This window comes from Dipteris shenzhenensis, chromosome 27, assembly GCF_047967505.1.
Source record: "Dipteris shenzhenensis isolate YYH24624 ecotype China chromosome 27, Dip_SZ_1.0, whole genome shotgun sequence".
Classification (NCBI taxonomy): Eukaryota; Viridiplantae; Streptophyta; class Polypodiopsida; order Gleicheniales; family Dipteridaceae; genus Dipteris; species Dipteris shenzhenensis.
In genome coordinates this window covers 20276512-20292312 of record NC_141622.1, presented here as the reverse complement: position 1 = coordinate 20292312, position 15801 = coordinate 20276512, and the positions used below count along the sequence as shown (strand labels likewise).

Sequence of the window (15801 nt, the reverse complement as noted above, 5' to 3'; positions counted from 1 at the left end):
ATGGCACCACTCCCAAGGGAAAACATAAAACCACTAGTAGATCTCCTGTCTGAGACACTACCAGCCCAGTCAGCATCTGTGTATCCATGTACCTGTAATGCACACCCAGCTTCATAAAACAGTCCATAATGCAATGTGGACTTCACATACCGCAGTATGCGCCTAGCCGCATCCAAATGTGGCTTCCTCGGTGCCTGCATAAACTGACTCACCAGCCCCACAGCATAGCTCAAATCTGGTCGGGTTATAGTCATGTAAATCAAGCTACCTACTATGCGCCTGTACATAGTAATATCTTCAAGAAGCTCACCTGACTCTGCATTGAGCTTCACATTCTGCTCCAATGGAACAGAGATAGGCTTACAGCCTGTCATCCCATATTTGGACAGCATGTCCAAACCGTATTGCCTTTGCAACAGCCATATCCCACTCGGGGATCTAATAACCTCAATGCCCAAGAAGTAACGCAGCTCTCCCAAATCCTTCATCTCAAATTTCTGCTTCAACAGCAGCTTCACTTCATTAATGTCTGCATCACTATCACCTGTAATAATCAAGTCATCAACATAGATGACTATAAGCACAATCCCTCTGTTTGTCCTTTTCACATAAAGTGAAAAATCTGAATTGGAAATCTGAAATCCAATAGTGACAAGATATTGCCCTATCTTGTCTGACCATGCCCTTGGCGCCTGTTTTAAGCCATACAAGGCTTTGCGCAACCTGCATACAAAATCGGGGTGTGCTTTATCCTCATAACCTTCTGGCTGCATCATATAAACCTCTTCCTGCAAGTCACCATGCAAGAAGGCATTTTTCACATCCATCTGATGCAAAGACCATCCCTTTGCAGCAGCCATAGCAATTACTGCTCTCACGGTTGCCATCCTTGCAACTGGGCTGAAAGTTTCCTCATAGTCAATTCCATATGTCTGTGCAAAACCTTTGGCAACCAATCTTGCCTTGTACCTGCTAACAGACCCATCAGCATTGTGCTTTACTTTGTAAACCCACTTGCAGCCAATAGCCTTCTTATCATGAGGCAAAGGCATCAAATCCCAAGTGTGGTTTGCATCCAAGGCAGCCATCTCTTCATCCATAGCTGCTTCCCAATTTTTATGCCCTGCTGCATCCTCAAAACATGTGGGCTCTTGCTCCTCTAGAACCTTGACCATATAAGCATAGTGATGTGCTGTATACCCATCATATCTCAGCCTGTCAACTGGATACTTAATACGAGTGGACCTCCGTACAACTGGATCAGTTGCAGGAGTCTTTAAATCATGCCTGCTTTTCCTTGCACCAGGTGTAACAACAGAAGGAATCCCAAGTTCCTCATCAAGGCTCATTTCAGAGCCGCTTGACTCTCCATCAACATGAGAGCTACCAGCAGACACATCAAATACTGGAGCATGGTCCACTTTTTCTTTTCCCTTATGTGATACCTGCACAACACTATCAGGACTGCCATGTGACGATTCACTAGATCTCAATCTCCCTGTCCATGCATTAGATCCACTAGTAGAGGACTCTCTGGGTCCACTCAAGGCTTGAGATTGCTGCTCTGCATTTATTGCAGCATTCCCATTTCCTGCATCTGCATCTCCTACCATAACAGTTGGTGCATACCAGCTGCTCATTTCATCAAAAACAACATCTCTGCTCACTTGCATTTTGCGGGTGGAAGGGTTATAACAGTGATACCCTTTCTGGTGCTGAGCATATCCAATAAAGATGCATTTTTCTGCCTTTGGATCCAGCTTTGTTCTCTTCTCATCAGGAACATGAACATAAGCTATGCAACCAAATACCTTCAAGTGAGAAATATCTGGTTTTTGGCCTGTATACATTTCTTCAGGCGTCATGCCATGGACAGCTGCAGTGGGGGTTCTGTTCATAATATAAACAGCAGTTGCTACTGCTTCAGCCCAAAAATAATCAGGCATGTTTTTCTCATTTAGGATCGCCCGTCCTACTTCTGCAATATGCCTGTTCTTCCTTTCTGCAACCCCATTCTGCTGAGGGGTAGACCTGCATGAGTACTTCCTTTGAATTCCCTGTTCTTTCAGATATTCACAAAATTCTTCTGAAAAGTACTCTCCCCCTCCATCAGATGCTGTTGGTTCTGATTTCCTGCACGGCCACCAGAACGGCCTCTTCCTCTACCCCTGCCTCTACCTGTATTCGAGTAGAAAGCAGTCTCTTGAGAAGTTGAGGTGGCTGAACCACCATTCCTTTGCTCTTCACTCAGCAAGAGAGCAATAAGTTCCTGAAAATCAGGAAATGTTTCACGGACTCCAATGGATGTCCGAAATTGTGCATAATCTTTCCCAAGACCATTCAAGGTCACGGACACTAAGTCCTCATCATCAACAGGTGCTCCAATGGAGGCAAGAGAATCTGCAAGGCCTTTCACCTTCAAGGAATACTCATTTATATTCAGATTTTTCCTTTGCACATTGTGCAAATCCTGCTTTAGCTGCATCTTTCGTGCTTTGGTATTTGTGCTATACAGCTTCACCAATGTATCCCATGCTTCCTTAGGCGTCTCTAGATCCTGTATATGCACAATCATAGAATCTGAAATGCTAACAGATAGCCAATACAAGCATTTTCTAGCTTTTTCATGCCATTCCTTAAAGGCCTTCAATTCAGCAGGAGTGGGAGCAGTACCCAAAACTGGTTCTGCAGTTTCACCACTGATGTAATCCCAAACTCCCTTTCCCATAAGGAAGTTTGTCATCCTGAACTTCCATGCTTGGAAGTTGTTCTTGTCAAGCTTCTCACTGACAATGGTAGACAGATTCTCAGACATTTTACAAATCACGAATTGCAACAGCAACCTGTAAACACAGCAAATGCCTCACAAGGGCAAATAGCAAAACTTCTGCGAAAAGCCTCACAGGGGCAGATCTGCAACACTGACAAAAGTGGTATTTCACCACACAGTCACTTCCTCGTGACGATTTTGCATCAACAGGCAACAGGCATGAATCTGCAACTCCCAATATCTCTGCACATAGGCATACGATGCAATTTCCGTGGCACCTTTCCACCGACTAGCCGCGCGGTGGTCGCACAGCAAAAACAGGGCCTTTTTCTGAGTGCCTGCGAAGAACTTCCGCCTTCAAAACGGGCCCCGAAACGGCCTCAAATCAGAAAAATAAAGTCACCAAGGGCTTTGCCCTCTCCCGCAGCATATACTGCGCTCTCGCCGCACCGCGAAGGGCCTCTCAATCTGAAGCAGTGCACTCCTGTACTTTTGGCTGTGCTACCTGCAGAGATTTGCTCCCAAACTCGAAATAGGAAAGCTACACTGGTCCTCTTACCAGGACACCAGAAACTTGGCTAGCTTTCTTGAGCTCCTTACCACGAACAAGGCTCTGATACCATGTAAAGAAAGAGGGAGAGAGATAGGAGACTCAAGTTCAGCTTTCTTCACAACACACAAAAGAGAGAGGACACAAGGTTGGAGGGTGAAGCCTTTCTTCACTTTTGCACACAACAACAATACAATAGAAGAGGGAAATACCCTATATGTCAAAACCTAGAATACATGGTTCATATGTGAACCCAAACCAAAACATACGTGGTAGTCTAACTACACCACGAGTACAACTAACATAGACGGTGACATAAATGATAGTCATCCAGGAGATATGTCGGGGATAGAGCTTGATATCTCAACAGTGTTCTCATGTGATGTTTCTCAATTGTTGTTATCTTGTCAATGGGTATTTGCATATTATTAATATGACAATTTTCAGAAGCTGACCTTCACCAACAACTGCTTTGTTTCTAGTGGAACTCACTATGCATGGTGTTTGTTAACACCACCAACTGGTGTTTATTAACACCTCAAGTAAAATATACATGTTGTCCCTATACGGTGTTTATTAACACCACCAAATACATGATTTTCAAACTCTGCCACAAATGCTTTGTTCCGGTTTTTATACGCAATGAATTGTTTCACAACCAATGAAGTTTTTCATAATCATTGGAATTCCAAATATTAGCATATTCAATATTGGTAAAATTCAAATTTCGAAATTCCCAAAATGCAACTTTTGTCCCACTTTATCTAATACGGTGTTTTACCTCTAGGTATCACATCCACTCCTAGATCTCTGATCTAATTTGGTGGGGGATTCTATTTGTCCTTAGCAAAAATTTCTTGGGCCGGTTGCATTTTGAACCTGGCCACACAAAAAGATTCCATCAGCTCTAGAAGCTTCTTCATGCTCTCCTGGTTGTCTTGAGAGAACAAAATTGTGTCATCAACAAAGAGCTGGCTGCATAATTTGTCGCCTGAGGGGCGGTCCACGGGTGGACCCTTTAATGATGCCCACATCCTATTCTCTTTTAAGCATCCTCTTGAGTGAAACTGTGCATAGGGCAAACAACACTTGTGTGAGCAGGCAGCCCTGTCGCATGAACCCGATCAAGTCAAATCTACCCATAGCTCCCATTAACACTAAGGACCACCAAGGCATTGCCAAATAATAGGCATTTCACCTTCCTAACAAACTCGCAGCCACGAACCCCAAACTCGTAAGTAGTTCTAAAATGAAACCCCACCGCACTCTGTTAAAGGCATTATCAAGGTCAATGCCAAATATTAGGATGTTTTGGTCCGTAGCTTGTGCATAGTCCATAGCCTTGGCTACATTCAGCACATTCTCAAATACGTCCCTTCCCCATATGAATGAATTTTTCTCCCGATCAACTACAGACCTACATACTTCAATGCTTTGTAATTTGAGTGCCTTAGCTATCACTTTGTATAAGTTGTTAAGCATAGACAAATCCAGAAGATGTCAGCTAGTAGGAAAAGGTGTCAAGGAAGGACGCTTGTACAGGATGCTAGCTATAGTACCAGATTTGCATGCCATGTCAGCTCAACCGCAACAGATGCCATTATCCACAAAATGGCACTCTCTGTGGACTTCATGGCCACCTGGCAAGGATGTGTCGACTTGAGAAATAACTTAGCATCTAGGTCTTGGATGTTAAGACTTTCATCTCCCTCATGGATCGTGCCTGCTTGAGTGGCAAGATCTTTCATAGCATGCATGACGATCGGGCTCTCCTCATGAACCTGAGTCTTGACCTTCCCTTTCCGTCCCACCACCCTCCAAGGTTCAGATGCCATCAAGGAGGAGAGTATCTTGTCACTAGGAGTCGGCACATCTGTTGTCAATGGGGATGGACACCCAACATCTGGAACTCATGGAGGCGATGCATGTCTTTCCTTGGTCTTTTCAATCATTCGACCTCCTCATTTCTGTCAACAACCATCTTCTCCCAATGCCATAGGTTTGAGTGGACACTTGCGTGCAAAGTGGCCAAGACTTTACAGATCACCACGCACGGTACCAAGAAGAAACCTTTGCCGAGGAACCGACCCAAGAAGCTATTCGCTGGGCAACTCACACTCATAGACCATAAATGTTCCAACTCATCCATGGAGGGGGTGTGTCTGGTGAAAAGAGGTAGAGGGATCCTCTAGCAAGGCGTTCTAATGCCGAATGGCCTGGACCTTACACATCGTTCTGTGTCTCTTCCCCATCTCAAACCACGGTTGCCCCTCCACCTCTTTCGGCCACCTAGAGGATTATTTTTATGTCTTTCTAGTGCAGCCACTCTGCAGGTTTTTGGCAAGCACATCGGTGTATGATGGCACTTTGCCATGAGGTGCACCAGCTGGAGACTCATTTCTAGTGGAGACACCCTTCTCGGCACGAATCCGGACTCCCCAGCTCATCCTTTCCTAGCACGTCCGTTGTTGCCTCCACATGCATGCGACCTGTTTCATAAAATGAAAACCTCAAACCATCTAGCTCCTCACACTTTGCATACTCAAGGAAGTTCAAAGTGCAACGTTAGTTAATTATGTGAATCCCGGGTAGCCCAACATGTCCCCCCTACGAATAAAATTCATAATTCAAATTAGTATTTCTTTGTCCTGGCATTGCGAAGAAATATTAACGTAAGGTAAGACTCTTGAAGCCACCCTACGATGAAATATTAAGCCCCCCCATAAATGTGCCTCAGCAGAAACCCCCAGCCCTCTACTCTCCCTCCTTGAGCGTCTCTCTCTCTCCCTCAGTTTGTCCTCCCTCTCGCTCTTCCTCTACTCTGAAGTTCAGGCTGCCGCTCTCCCTCTTCCTCTACTCTCTGAGCTTGCCACTCTTCTTCCGCTCTTCCCTCTAAGCTTCATGGAAACCAGTTGATGATCGGTTACGTGGAAGTGAATTCTCTCCCCCTGTGCATGCTAGCTCCTGCTATGGTGTCAAATTGCTTGCTTGGCTCATAACCTCTTCCTCTAGACTCCCTCATGTACCCTTCGACTTTCGTCTCAGTTAGTCCAGGATAGGAGGGCTGCTAATCTTTTATGTGTGAGTAGCCTTATGTTAGTGAATGACTAAATAATGTTTAAGATTGAACTAGTTGTTTGGCATCTAACATAAAGATTTGCGGGAAATTAAAAATATTGGTGCGTGAATGGCGGTGTGGAATCAAGAAAGGTATGATTTATTAAAGAAGCAATAGCAAATAAATTTTATTATGTGCCACTTGAAAAATATTCTATATGATAAAGTTTGCGTTAATCTCCCGTAAAGACTCTTGACTTTTGAGAAGGAATAAAACGTGTCCGGAAGAACTGCAAGCATAGCTTCCGACACGACGACGAATGTCCGGCGAAAGTTCTGGCATGTCCCGTCGATTGTGCGCTCTCCACGGCTGCCGCAACCCCGTTTCCGACCCTTCCAATCGTCTCGCCTGCGGAAATCTGCACCATCTCCTGCTCATGTTCTCTCGATTCGTCCAAGCTCCCCCTCCCCTCGACCTCTCCTCGCCCCCTCGCACCTGTGCCCTCCTTTCCTGCTCCCACCCTCCCTCCCCTGGCCACCGTTGGTGCTCCAAAACGCACTACCTTCTCTGGCTTAATTCCTTCTACCAGCACCTTGGCCCTTCCCAAATCTGTAAGCTTCCCGGCTGCTGCCGCCACGTCTTCGTTGAGTCGAAGCCTGATGGGTCGTTTGAACCCCATGAATTTTGTGGGTGGGGCCACTGTCAGGACCACTGGATGTCCAGTGCAGCGCCATCTGTGGGTGAGGTATGTGATGAAATGTGGAATGTTTGGGTTTTCCGAGCCATCGTTCTAGCTTGCAGTGCTGAAAGTGGATCGTTTGTGTTCTTCGATCTTTTTGTGCTGGCTTGCAACTACAGTCATCTTATCGTTCTGCTTGCAGGTATGTTGAATGTAGATGTTTGGGTTTTTTCATCCTATTGATGTGAGTTTGCAGACTACATCGTACGTTCTGAATGTGGGTCTTTTCGATCGTATCACTGTGATCAGGGTTTTAAGTTGCAACAATGATGTGATCGGGGGACTTGGGTTGCTTCTTGATCACTTGCTTTGCTACAACGCAGAATAATGTCTCCGTTGAGCCCTCGATCGAGTCCCGGATGGAGTCGTTAAAAGAATATGTTCGGAATGAAAATAATCGGCCAAAGTACAACATGCATGTTGATAAGGAATTCTTTACCAAACATGCTTGGGATGTGTGGAAGGAACTAAACCAGCCAGGTAGGCACCTATCAATGCAACCCCGCACCCTGTTGAGTCCAATTCGTATAACTTTGTCTGGCAAACAAAAGGGGCAAAGGAAAGTCTGGCTGAATCTGTTTCTTCCCACCACGTGCAGATGCTCAATCTTGTTTCCTCATAGCCCGGTGCATATGGAAAGAAAAGGGTAGTTCCAAATCAAGGGAGCTGATTACTAAAGGTGGCTATCATTGGAAGCAACAGGGCAGGCGTAAGAAACAACAGAACGTGGCGTTCAGATATTTGACGTATTCAAGAAGGCGAGGGAATTCAAGAGGGGGCGATGAAAGTGATAATAGGGTGGTGTTCAATATGGTTGAGTATACTGTCTTGGGAGACGATGAGAATGCTTGTAGGGATTACTGTTTGGTGAAGCTAAGGCGAGAACAGTTGGCATCGGCTGACATGCAAACTAGTTTGGTCTCAAAGAAAAGGCAACGATCCAACAGCGAAGCCCAGCTAAAAGTTGCAGCAGAAAGCACAACAGAATTTCCGGCACAGCCTGAGATTGAAGTTCAGGCAGAAGCACCACTTAGCGAGTTTGAGCAGTCGAGTACAGATCCTACACCGATGGATATGGATGAGTGCCACAATTGGGATGTTGGGGTGATCTTAGAAGGAGAAGAGTTCGAATTTTCTTGGCAGATCTATTGAAGAGATACTAAGCCAAAAATCCCTGAACTTGTACGCTTGATCTTAGCCAAAAGAGCAAGACGCTCCAAGAGGGATTTTCGAAGGTGAAGGGTTTGAAAGTTTCGTAGCAAATGTATTGGTATCATTAGGAAACTATAGAACAAATACTACACTTGATCTTAGCCAATAAAATCTTGAACTCGTACGCTTGCTCTTAGTGTAAAGAGCAAGAGTATCCAAGAGGAGTTACCAAGCAGCAACCACTAAAGCCCTGCAATGCATAGGTAATTATTATACACATACGGACTTGTGAGTAGGTTTTAAGTGGCTCTTAACTCTTCAATGAGTTACTTTCAAGAAATCTCTTGGAGTACCTTTCTCTCATGCATGTTCATGGTGTTGGAAATCCATCCTAATGTTTGGGCATTGAAGCAAGCCATGAAGATAAGTTATCCCAAAAGATAAGGTCTTATGGAAATGTGAAGCTTGCTTATGTATCTTGGGGAGGCATGTGCTATAGTGGCCATTTTCTTTTTAACATGTAAACATTTGCTTTCATGACCCCACTTACGAATTTTCACTTACATCTTTGCTCTTGCTTGCCACGTGTTAAACTCTCCAAACTCTCTTAGGTGAATTGCCTTGGTGCTTAACTTTGCGCTTTGTCTATCTATTTCACTCACACACACACACAAACAAGCACACATCACACTCTTTGCTTTCATAATTTTGATATTATTGCTTGCTTTTTTTAATTGTTCATCTCTCTCCACTATCGAAATGTTTATTCGAAATGTTTGTTCGTTGATTTGTTTTGCTATTAGGACAATTATTGTTATGAGCATAAACTTTGAAATACCATACATAGTTCTCTAGCCATGTGTGTTTTGTATGGTTGTGGCCATTTGTAGACAATTTGTTGTGGTTGGTGCTGCCATGGAGGCCCATTTCCTGAAGTGATTATAGCACCTTCTTAGAAGCATTAATGGAGCTAAGAGGATGTATCCATGCTAGTGAGCAATGCTAGCAAGTTGCCAGTAGTAGCAAGAGGAGTTCTACCTATAAAATGCTTCGGGAACTCTAGGTTGTTAAGAACTGGTTTCATTAAATTTGGACTTTTTCTTTGTTTTTGGGTATCTAGCCAAAAAAAAAATCCAAATGAAAAGTAGACTTTGAGACATTATATTTTTTTAGTAATAAGGCTTGCTTTAAAGAATCCTCCTATATTTTACACAATCCATGAGGTTGTAGCCTCACTTTTTTTTTTTTTGAGGGGGTGTAAAATAAATGCCGGGTTATAATGGAAGCCCACCTATATTTTGCACATAATCCAGGTAGCTGTGGCAATTCTGCATTTTGGTTTTATTAATATAAATAAATATGCCGGTTTATGATGGGAGTCCCCTTATAGAGGGCTAACTATAACCCACGCGATCGAAGGGCTTCTAAGCATCTAAACTTGAACGTAAAGACAATGCTTGCAATACATTTTTAACAAGAAGGAATTTGAAAGACATTTACTTATTTCAAAGAACAGCAAGAGTAACCCTTGCAATTATATGCATAAATAGATGTTTACTAGAAATATTAAGCTTCTTTCATGCAAATCACATGAAACTTAGCAAGATCTAGAAAGAAACTTTGTAAATCCATGTTTCTCAAGAGGCTACAACTAAAAAGAAAATAGGACATCACCTTTCCTTGCATCACCATAATGTCACACGATTGTCATGAGAATCCACAACATGTGGCATGCTTGGTTGCCACATCAATAGCTACATTAGTAGCTACATCATCAACCACATCACGAGTGTCAAGCCCTCCTTTTGTGAGGCATATTCCATTGAGAGAGTTTTCCATCAAAGAGAGTGCAAGCCCTTGTTTCGTCAAGGCACACAAGCCCTTGCTCTGTCGAGGCAACAAGTCCTCCTTCATGAAACATCTTCATCTTTGATCTAGTTCATCTTGTAGAGCTCCTTGCTCTAGCAACGGTACTCTCACTTCCTTCATGAGTGTCCAAGCCCTCGTTCTGTGAGGCATATTCCATTGAGAGAGTTTTCCATCAAAGAGAACGCAAGCCCTTGTTTCATCAAGGCACACGAGCCCTTGCTCTGTTGAGGCAACAAGTCCTCCTTCATGAAACATCTTCATCCCTGATCTAGTTCATCTTGTAGAGCTACTTCTCCTCTCCGATTCAGTTCAAAAAGCTGATCATTCCGAGCTCTGGAGTGTGAGATACATGTAAGAAAACAATACAACGTCTGTGCTCAACAGATAACAGGATCTCATATGCAAGAGAGAGAAGCAGATAGTATGGAGAATCAAAATTTTGATTACTGTAAAATTGATACAATAGATGGCGCTGCCTCCCAACCGTGCACTCCTGTGTGAGAAGCTTCGATGGTGTGCTGGAAACAATAGAGGATGGAGGCTGCATGCTAAGGAATTAGGGTTGCTGTAGCCAGTGATGATGATGGGCTTCACGGGCTTGCTCTTATATAGCCACCATTCATAGTCGGTTAGACCCAATTGGGAGACGAACCCAATCGGCCCAAAACGGCCAACTGGAGGTCGGTCTCGAAATAGGCCACTGACCACACATTAGAACCGTGGCGTAGAATAGAGCAACTAATGTACAGTCATTCGGCCCAGAGCCATCCGGGATCATCTGGGGCCCCGTAACCCGAGAGTGGGCTGCCTCAGGAAATGCTCCGTCTACCCTCAGTGCGGTCAGTCATGGGATGCCTTCCTGCACTTGCATGTAGCCTAGTTGGTAGTGTGCCAACTCTATCTGAAGCCGTCCAGCCATTAGGCCACACATGGCCCCCATCTAGTGTCCAAACCAGGACCTACCAGATAACCGAGCTACTCAAATGACTTCTCCTCATATGGGGGGCTTACAAGTAGAGTTAGCTGGTTCCCACGTAGTTACACGAGAGTGGAGCATTGATATCTAACACCCCCCCTCAATGTCGACCCGTAAGTGAACTTACTTTTTCGGCCCAATGCCAAGTCGATGAAGATGCCTCTCCAGCAAGTCTCTTCCAAGAGCCTTCATGAAGATGTCCGCAGCATTCTTTGTAGTCAGACAGTACACCAAGTCGACCTCTCCATCCATGATGAGCTCCTGCAAAGTGATATTGAATCTCAATGTGTTTTGTGCGAGCGTGGAAAATAGGGTTCTTTGCAATTGCCATGCAAATCAAATTGTCACATGATAACTGCATAGGCTTGTTCTACACTCCACCCATGTCCCCTAAAATCCTCCTCATCCACACTGCCTCACAAGAAGCAAAACATGCTGATTTGTACTCAACCTCGGTAGAAGAAAGAGCAACTGTGGGTTGCTTCTTACTGACCCATGATGAGAAGACCACATGGCGACTTACTATTACCTTCTTGGTAATAGGATTATAGAGACAGTAACCCTTCGCCTCTTCACTATAGCCCAAGAAAATACACTTCCGGCTCCTTAGTTCCCATTTGGTTCTATTAGCATCAGGGACATGCACAAAACAGTCACATCCAAAAACTCTGAAATGTGCAGCTAAAGGTTTCTTACTAGAAAAGGCCTGTAGTGGAGTCATCCCGTTCACAGCCTTCGTGTAGCTACAATTCAGAATGTAAACTGTCGTGTTACATGCTTCAGCCCAAAAAGTCTTTGGCAAATATTTCCCTTTCATCATACTCCTACCCATTTCGTAGATGACACGCATCTTGCACTCTACTGCTCCATTTTGCTATGGTGTATGTGGCGGGGGTTTTTGCCTCTTGATCCCATGACTTTTGTAGTAACTTTTGCATTCAGTTGATGTGAACTCTCCACCTCTGTCTGATCTCAACTTCTTCACTTTCCTCCCTGTTTCTTTCTCGACCATTACATGCCATTCTTTGAACTTACTAAAAGCCTCATCTTTAGTCTTCAGGATATCCATATCCTTCTACTGTAGTCATTGATCAGCGTCATGAAGTAGTAGGAACCACCTAAAGCTTCCGTCTCCATATTTTCGCAGAGGTCAGTGTGAACGAGCTCTAGAGGAGCCTTTTGTTGAGATATCAAGCTCCACTCGTGATATGCCAAGGTGACCATTGTGCATTTATGTCACCGACTTGTTAGCACCGACTTGTTAGCTGCAGATGCGGTTGGTACACCGCCCTTGAATAATAGCTGGATGACAGCTATCCTTATGTACTCTAGTTCATGGCTCAGTTAGTATGCCACCTTAGTTAGTTGAATTTGGTTTGAGACCCACATATAGGTCCTTCTATTTCTTTGTACTAGAGTTCTTTTGGCTTTCACAACTAAGAAGAGGAAAACTGTTTTCAGCCTCCACCTTTGTGTGTATTCCCCCATTGTGTATGTGAGAAAGCCGCAAGTGAGACTCCACATGTAAGGGATACAAAGTCCCACACTTGGCACCCCTAGCCAAAAGCATAGAGCCCTTCTAAATTTTCCAACTCTGAAAGCCAAAAGTGGTGTGAAAACCAGCATCATCTAGCTAACCCACTGAAATAAGACTCTTGGTCAACTTAGGCACATGTTTCAAAATAAATGCAGACCCATTTGCAAAAGAAAACTTTATGTCACCTACTCCCACTATGTCATATGCATAGTCATTTCCAAGATGCACACAACCTGTCTTTCCACTGTCATAAGTGGAGAACCATTCCCTTTGGGGAGTAACATGGAATGAAGCACTAGAATCCAAAATCCAATCCTAGGAATATGCATCATCTGAAGTGGTAAGCAACTCTCTGCAGATAAACTAGACATGAAGAGAACGTCATTGTCACTATCATGTGTGACTGCATTGATCTCCTCGATCTTCACCTTTCCTTTGTCCTCCCTTGGACTCTCTTCCTTTTGATTTGCACCCCAATTTGAATTCTTTTTCTTATCCTTTTGCTCTCGTTTCAGCTTGTAGCAATCCTTTTTCATATGGCCCTTCTTGCCACAGTGGTAACACTCAATGTTCTGTGCCCAGGATTTGGTACGAGACTTTCCTCTTTCTTGGGACTTCCCCCTAAACTGTGATCTGCCCCTTTGCACATTTAAGGCTGCATCCTGCTTGTTGCCATCCATAGACTTCCGTCTAATCTCCTCGGCCAACAAGCTACCCACAACATCATTAAATTTCAGTCCTCCACCAGGTGCAGAGTTACTGACAGCTGTACGGAAGGTATCCCATGAGGATGGCAATGAACATAAGAGAAATATTGCCTTAGTCTCCGCATCAAAATTCATCTTCTGAGCCTGAAGCTGGCTGAAAATAATATTGAATTCATTCAAGCGAGAAGCAATGGAGACCCCTTCCTTCATCTGTAGCTCAAACAACCTCTTCATGAGGTAAACTTTATTAGAGGCAGTTTCCTTTTCATAAGTGGCACACAGTTTCTTCCACAAATCTTCCGTAGTCTGCTCATTTACTACTATGAAATAAACTGACTCTACAAGATGAAGTCTAAGAGTAGATTTTGCTAATGCTTCCAACTCATTCCAATCATCCTCAAACATATTTGCAGGCTTAGCTTCAATCCCTGCCAAGGGTTTAATCTGCTTCTTTTGAATAAGCACATCCCTTATTTGTTCTTTCCACAAAGAAAAGTTTGTCCTTTCATACTTTTTAATGCTAAAAACTCCTTTTCAGACATGGAAGAGGATGCCATGATGCAAATGAAGCAAACATCCCAAATGCTAGTGCCTACAAGAGAGAATCACACCAAATACCAAGTGCATGTGTATGCCACAATAGAGTGAAATATCACCAAAACTCATGTCTCAAAGCATCTGACTCATGTGCATATACTATGCATCCATATGAGCAAATCTGGCCCAAAAGAAAATGCCAACTACAATGGCAATCCAAAATGCCAATAAGTGCCAAATGACTCAAGCATAAACACCGTCCACTAGCATATGCATTAATAATATCTCATCCAAGAGAGCATAGCACTATCAGTGCATCACCTGCAATGTGTCAAAGCTGTCCCTCAGCATAAAATAGCATGCATGTGCAAAGCGTCCATAAAAATAGCATCCCACAAGGAAATTTGGGCCTATCAGTGCATCCAATAAGGACCACAATGCATCCAAATGGCCTATAAATCATCCACTGCAACCCAATGCACACCACAAATGAGCGCACACCGCTCAAACTGCAACCAGAGTGATCTGCATAAGGTATGCTCAAGAAATCATAGTCCCACAATAATGACTGCTACTGAAAATAGAACCTGAGATGCCTCAAAACATGGGCACCATTGCATAATCAGACTCAACAAGAAAATCTGCAAATATCTCTCTTCTGTCGGAACTCCAAAATCCCAACCGATGAGTGAGAAATGGGAGTCAACACTTATCCACTGCCATGTGGCATAAATCTAAGATTTCAAAACCTTAGAATGAAAAATGCATAACAGAGAGACGAAATCGAATACACAGAGATCTATAACTCTGAAAATCCTCCACCAAATCGTGTAAGAACTGACAGGTAGGGGTTTTTGGGCGTCCGGAACACAATGGGACATACGGTTTTGGAAACTGTGGTCTCAATCACTAGGTCCAACACACGGACTTAAAAACGTTTTTGGAAACAGAGCTATTTGTAAACTCCATCGGAGTACGAATGATGAGCAACATAGAAGTTTTAGGACCTCCTGAGTCTACCGGAAGTGACAGATCTGCAAATGGTTGCTCCAAACTTGAGTTCCAATACCTGGGCAAAAAAACGCAGAAACTGACACAGTGAGTCAGAAATCCAATGAAATGATCCCAGATTCAAGAATGAAGGTGTTTCCAAGCTCCTGAAGTGGAGTGGACACCAAAAGCAAGCAATAGTTGCCTCTACAAGTCAATACGGAGTCTTTGTCATTGAACGGAATAGGGAAAAGCTCAAAAAACGACTTTTTCTTTGAAAACACTTAACAAGCTCTCAAAACCACTTCGTAAAACCAAAGTGACTTTTCCAAAGGTTCCTCCAAGGTCTCTGCACACTCGGATGCAAGTAAAGTCACCCACAAAGCTTCCCACAGAGCTTCTCCTTTCTCCCACAGAGCTGCTGAGCTTCAAGCATTCACATACGCTCAGCTAGATCATCCGAGCTCTGATACCAGTTGAGAGTGCTCTCAACGGAAGCAAGAATGGAAGAGGGAGAGAGAGAAAGAGAGAGCCACACAAGTTTTGGTGGATGCAGAACCACCCTAATCTTCTTTTTCATTCATTTATATATGTGTTTGAGTATTGTACATAACCGCGGTAAAGGCACAGTGACCTTTAACCCCCACAGAAGCATCGTAGGTTAACCTTGCATACTTCCATTGGAAAGGGGAAGGCTAAACCCAGCTAGGTAGACAAAGCAGATTAGAATTTTTTAAAGAAGGAGTATAGGGACCATCCCAAAAAGTTCAAGGGTTACAGGAGGGTTGCGAGACAGCTAGACTCCGTAGGTACTTTGCACTTTGGTGCAGATGGACAGTTGGTTTTAGATGCAACCGTGGTAAGTTTACTTCTTCTCATTTAATTTATTCTATTTGTTTTATTACATATTGCATGC

The 15801-nt window shown here is 43.8% G+C and overlaps 1 protein-coding gene across 1 annotated transcript; it reads left to right on the top strand.

The window, feature by feature from the left end:
* Positions 1–6648: 6648 nt before the first annotated feature.
* Positions 6649–8806, top strand: LOC147884008 (uncharacterized). The gene is made up of 3 exons (XM_087398583.1): positions 6649–7123; positions 7441–7597; positions 7716–8806. The coding sequence occupies exons 1-3, from the start codon at positions 6698–6700 to the stop codon at positions 8267–8269; spliced, it is 1137 nt and encodes a 378-aa protein (XP_087254709.1). The 5' UTR covers positions 6649–6697; the 3' UTR covers positions 8270–8806.
* The last annotated feature ends 6995 nt before the right edge of the window (positions 8807–15801 follow it).

Excerpts from the sequence above, each read along its gene's own strand:
- LOC147884008 (XM_087398583.1), top strand. The coding sequence starts at position 6,698 with ATGTCCGGCGAAAGTTCTGGCATGTCCCGTCGATTGTGCGCTCTCCAC. Across the intron at positions 7,124-7,440 it reads CAGCGCCATCTGTGGGTGAG|AATAATGTCTCCGTTGAGCC; the intron begins GTATGTGATGAA and ends GCTACAACGCAG. Across the intron at positions 7,598-7,715 it reads GAAGGAACTAAACCAGCCAG|ATGCTCAATCTTGTTTCCTC; the intron begins GTAGGCACCTAT and ends CACCACGTGCAG.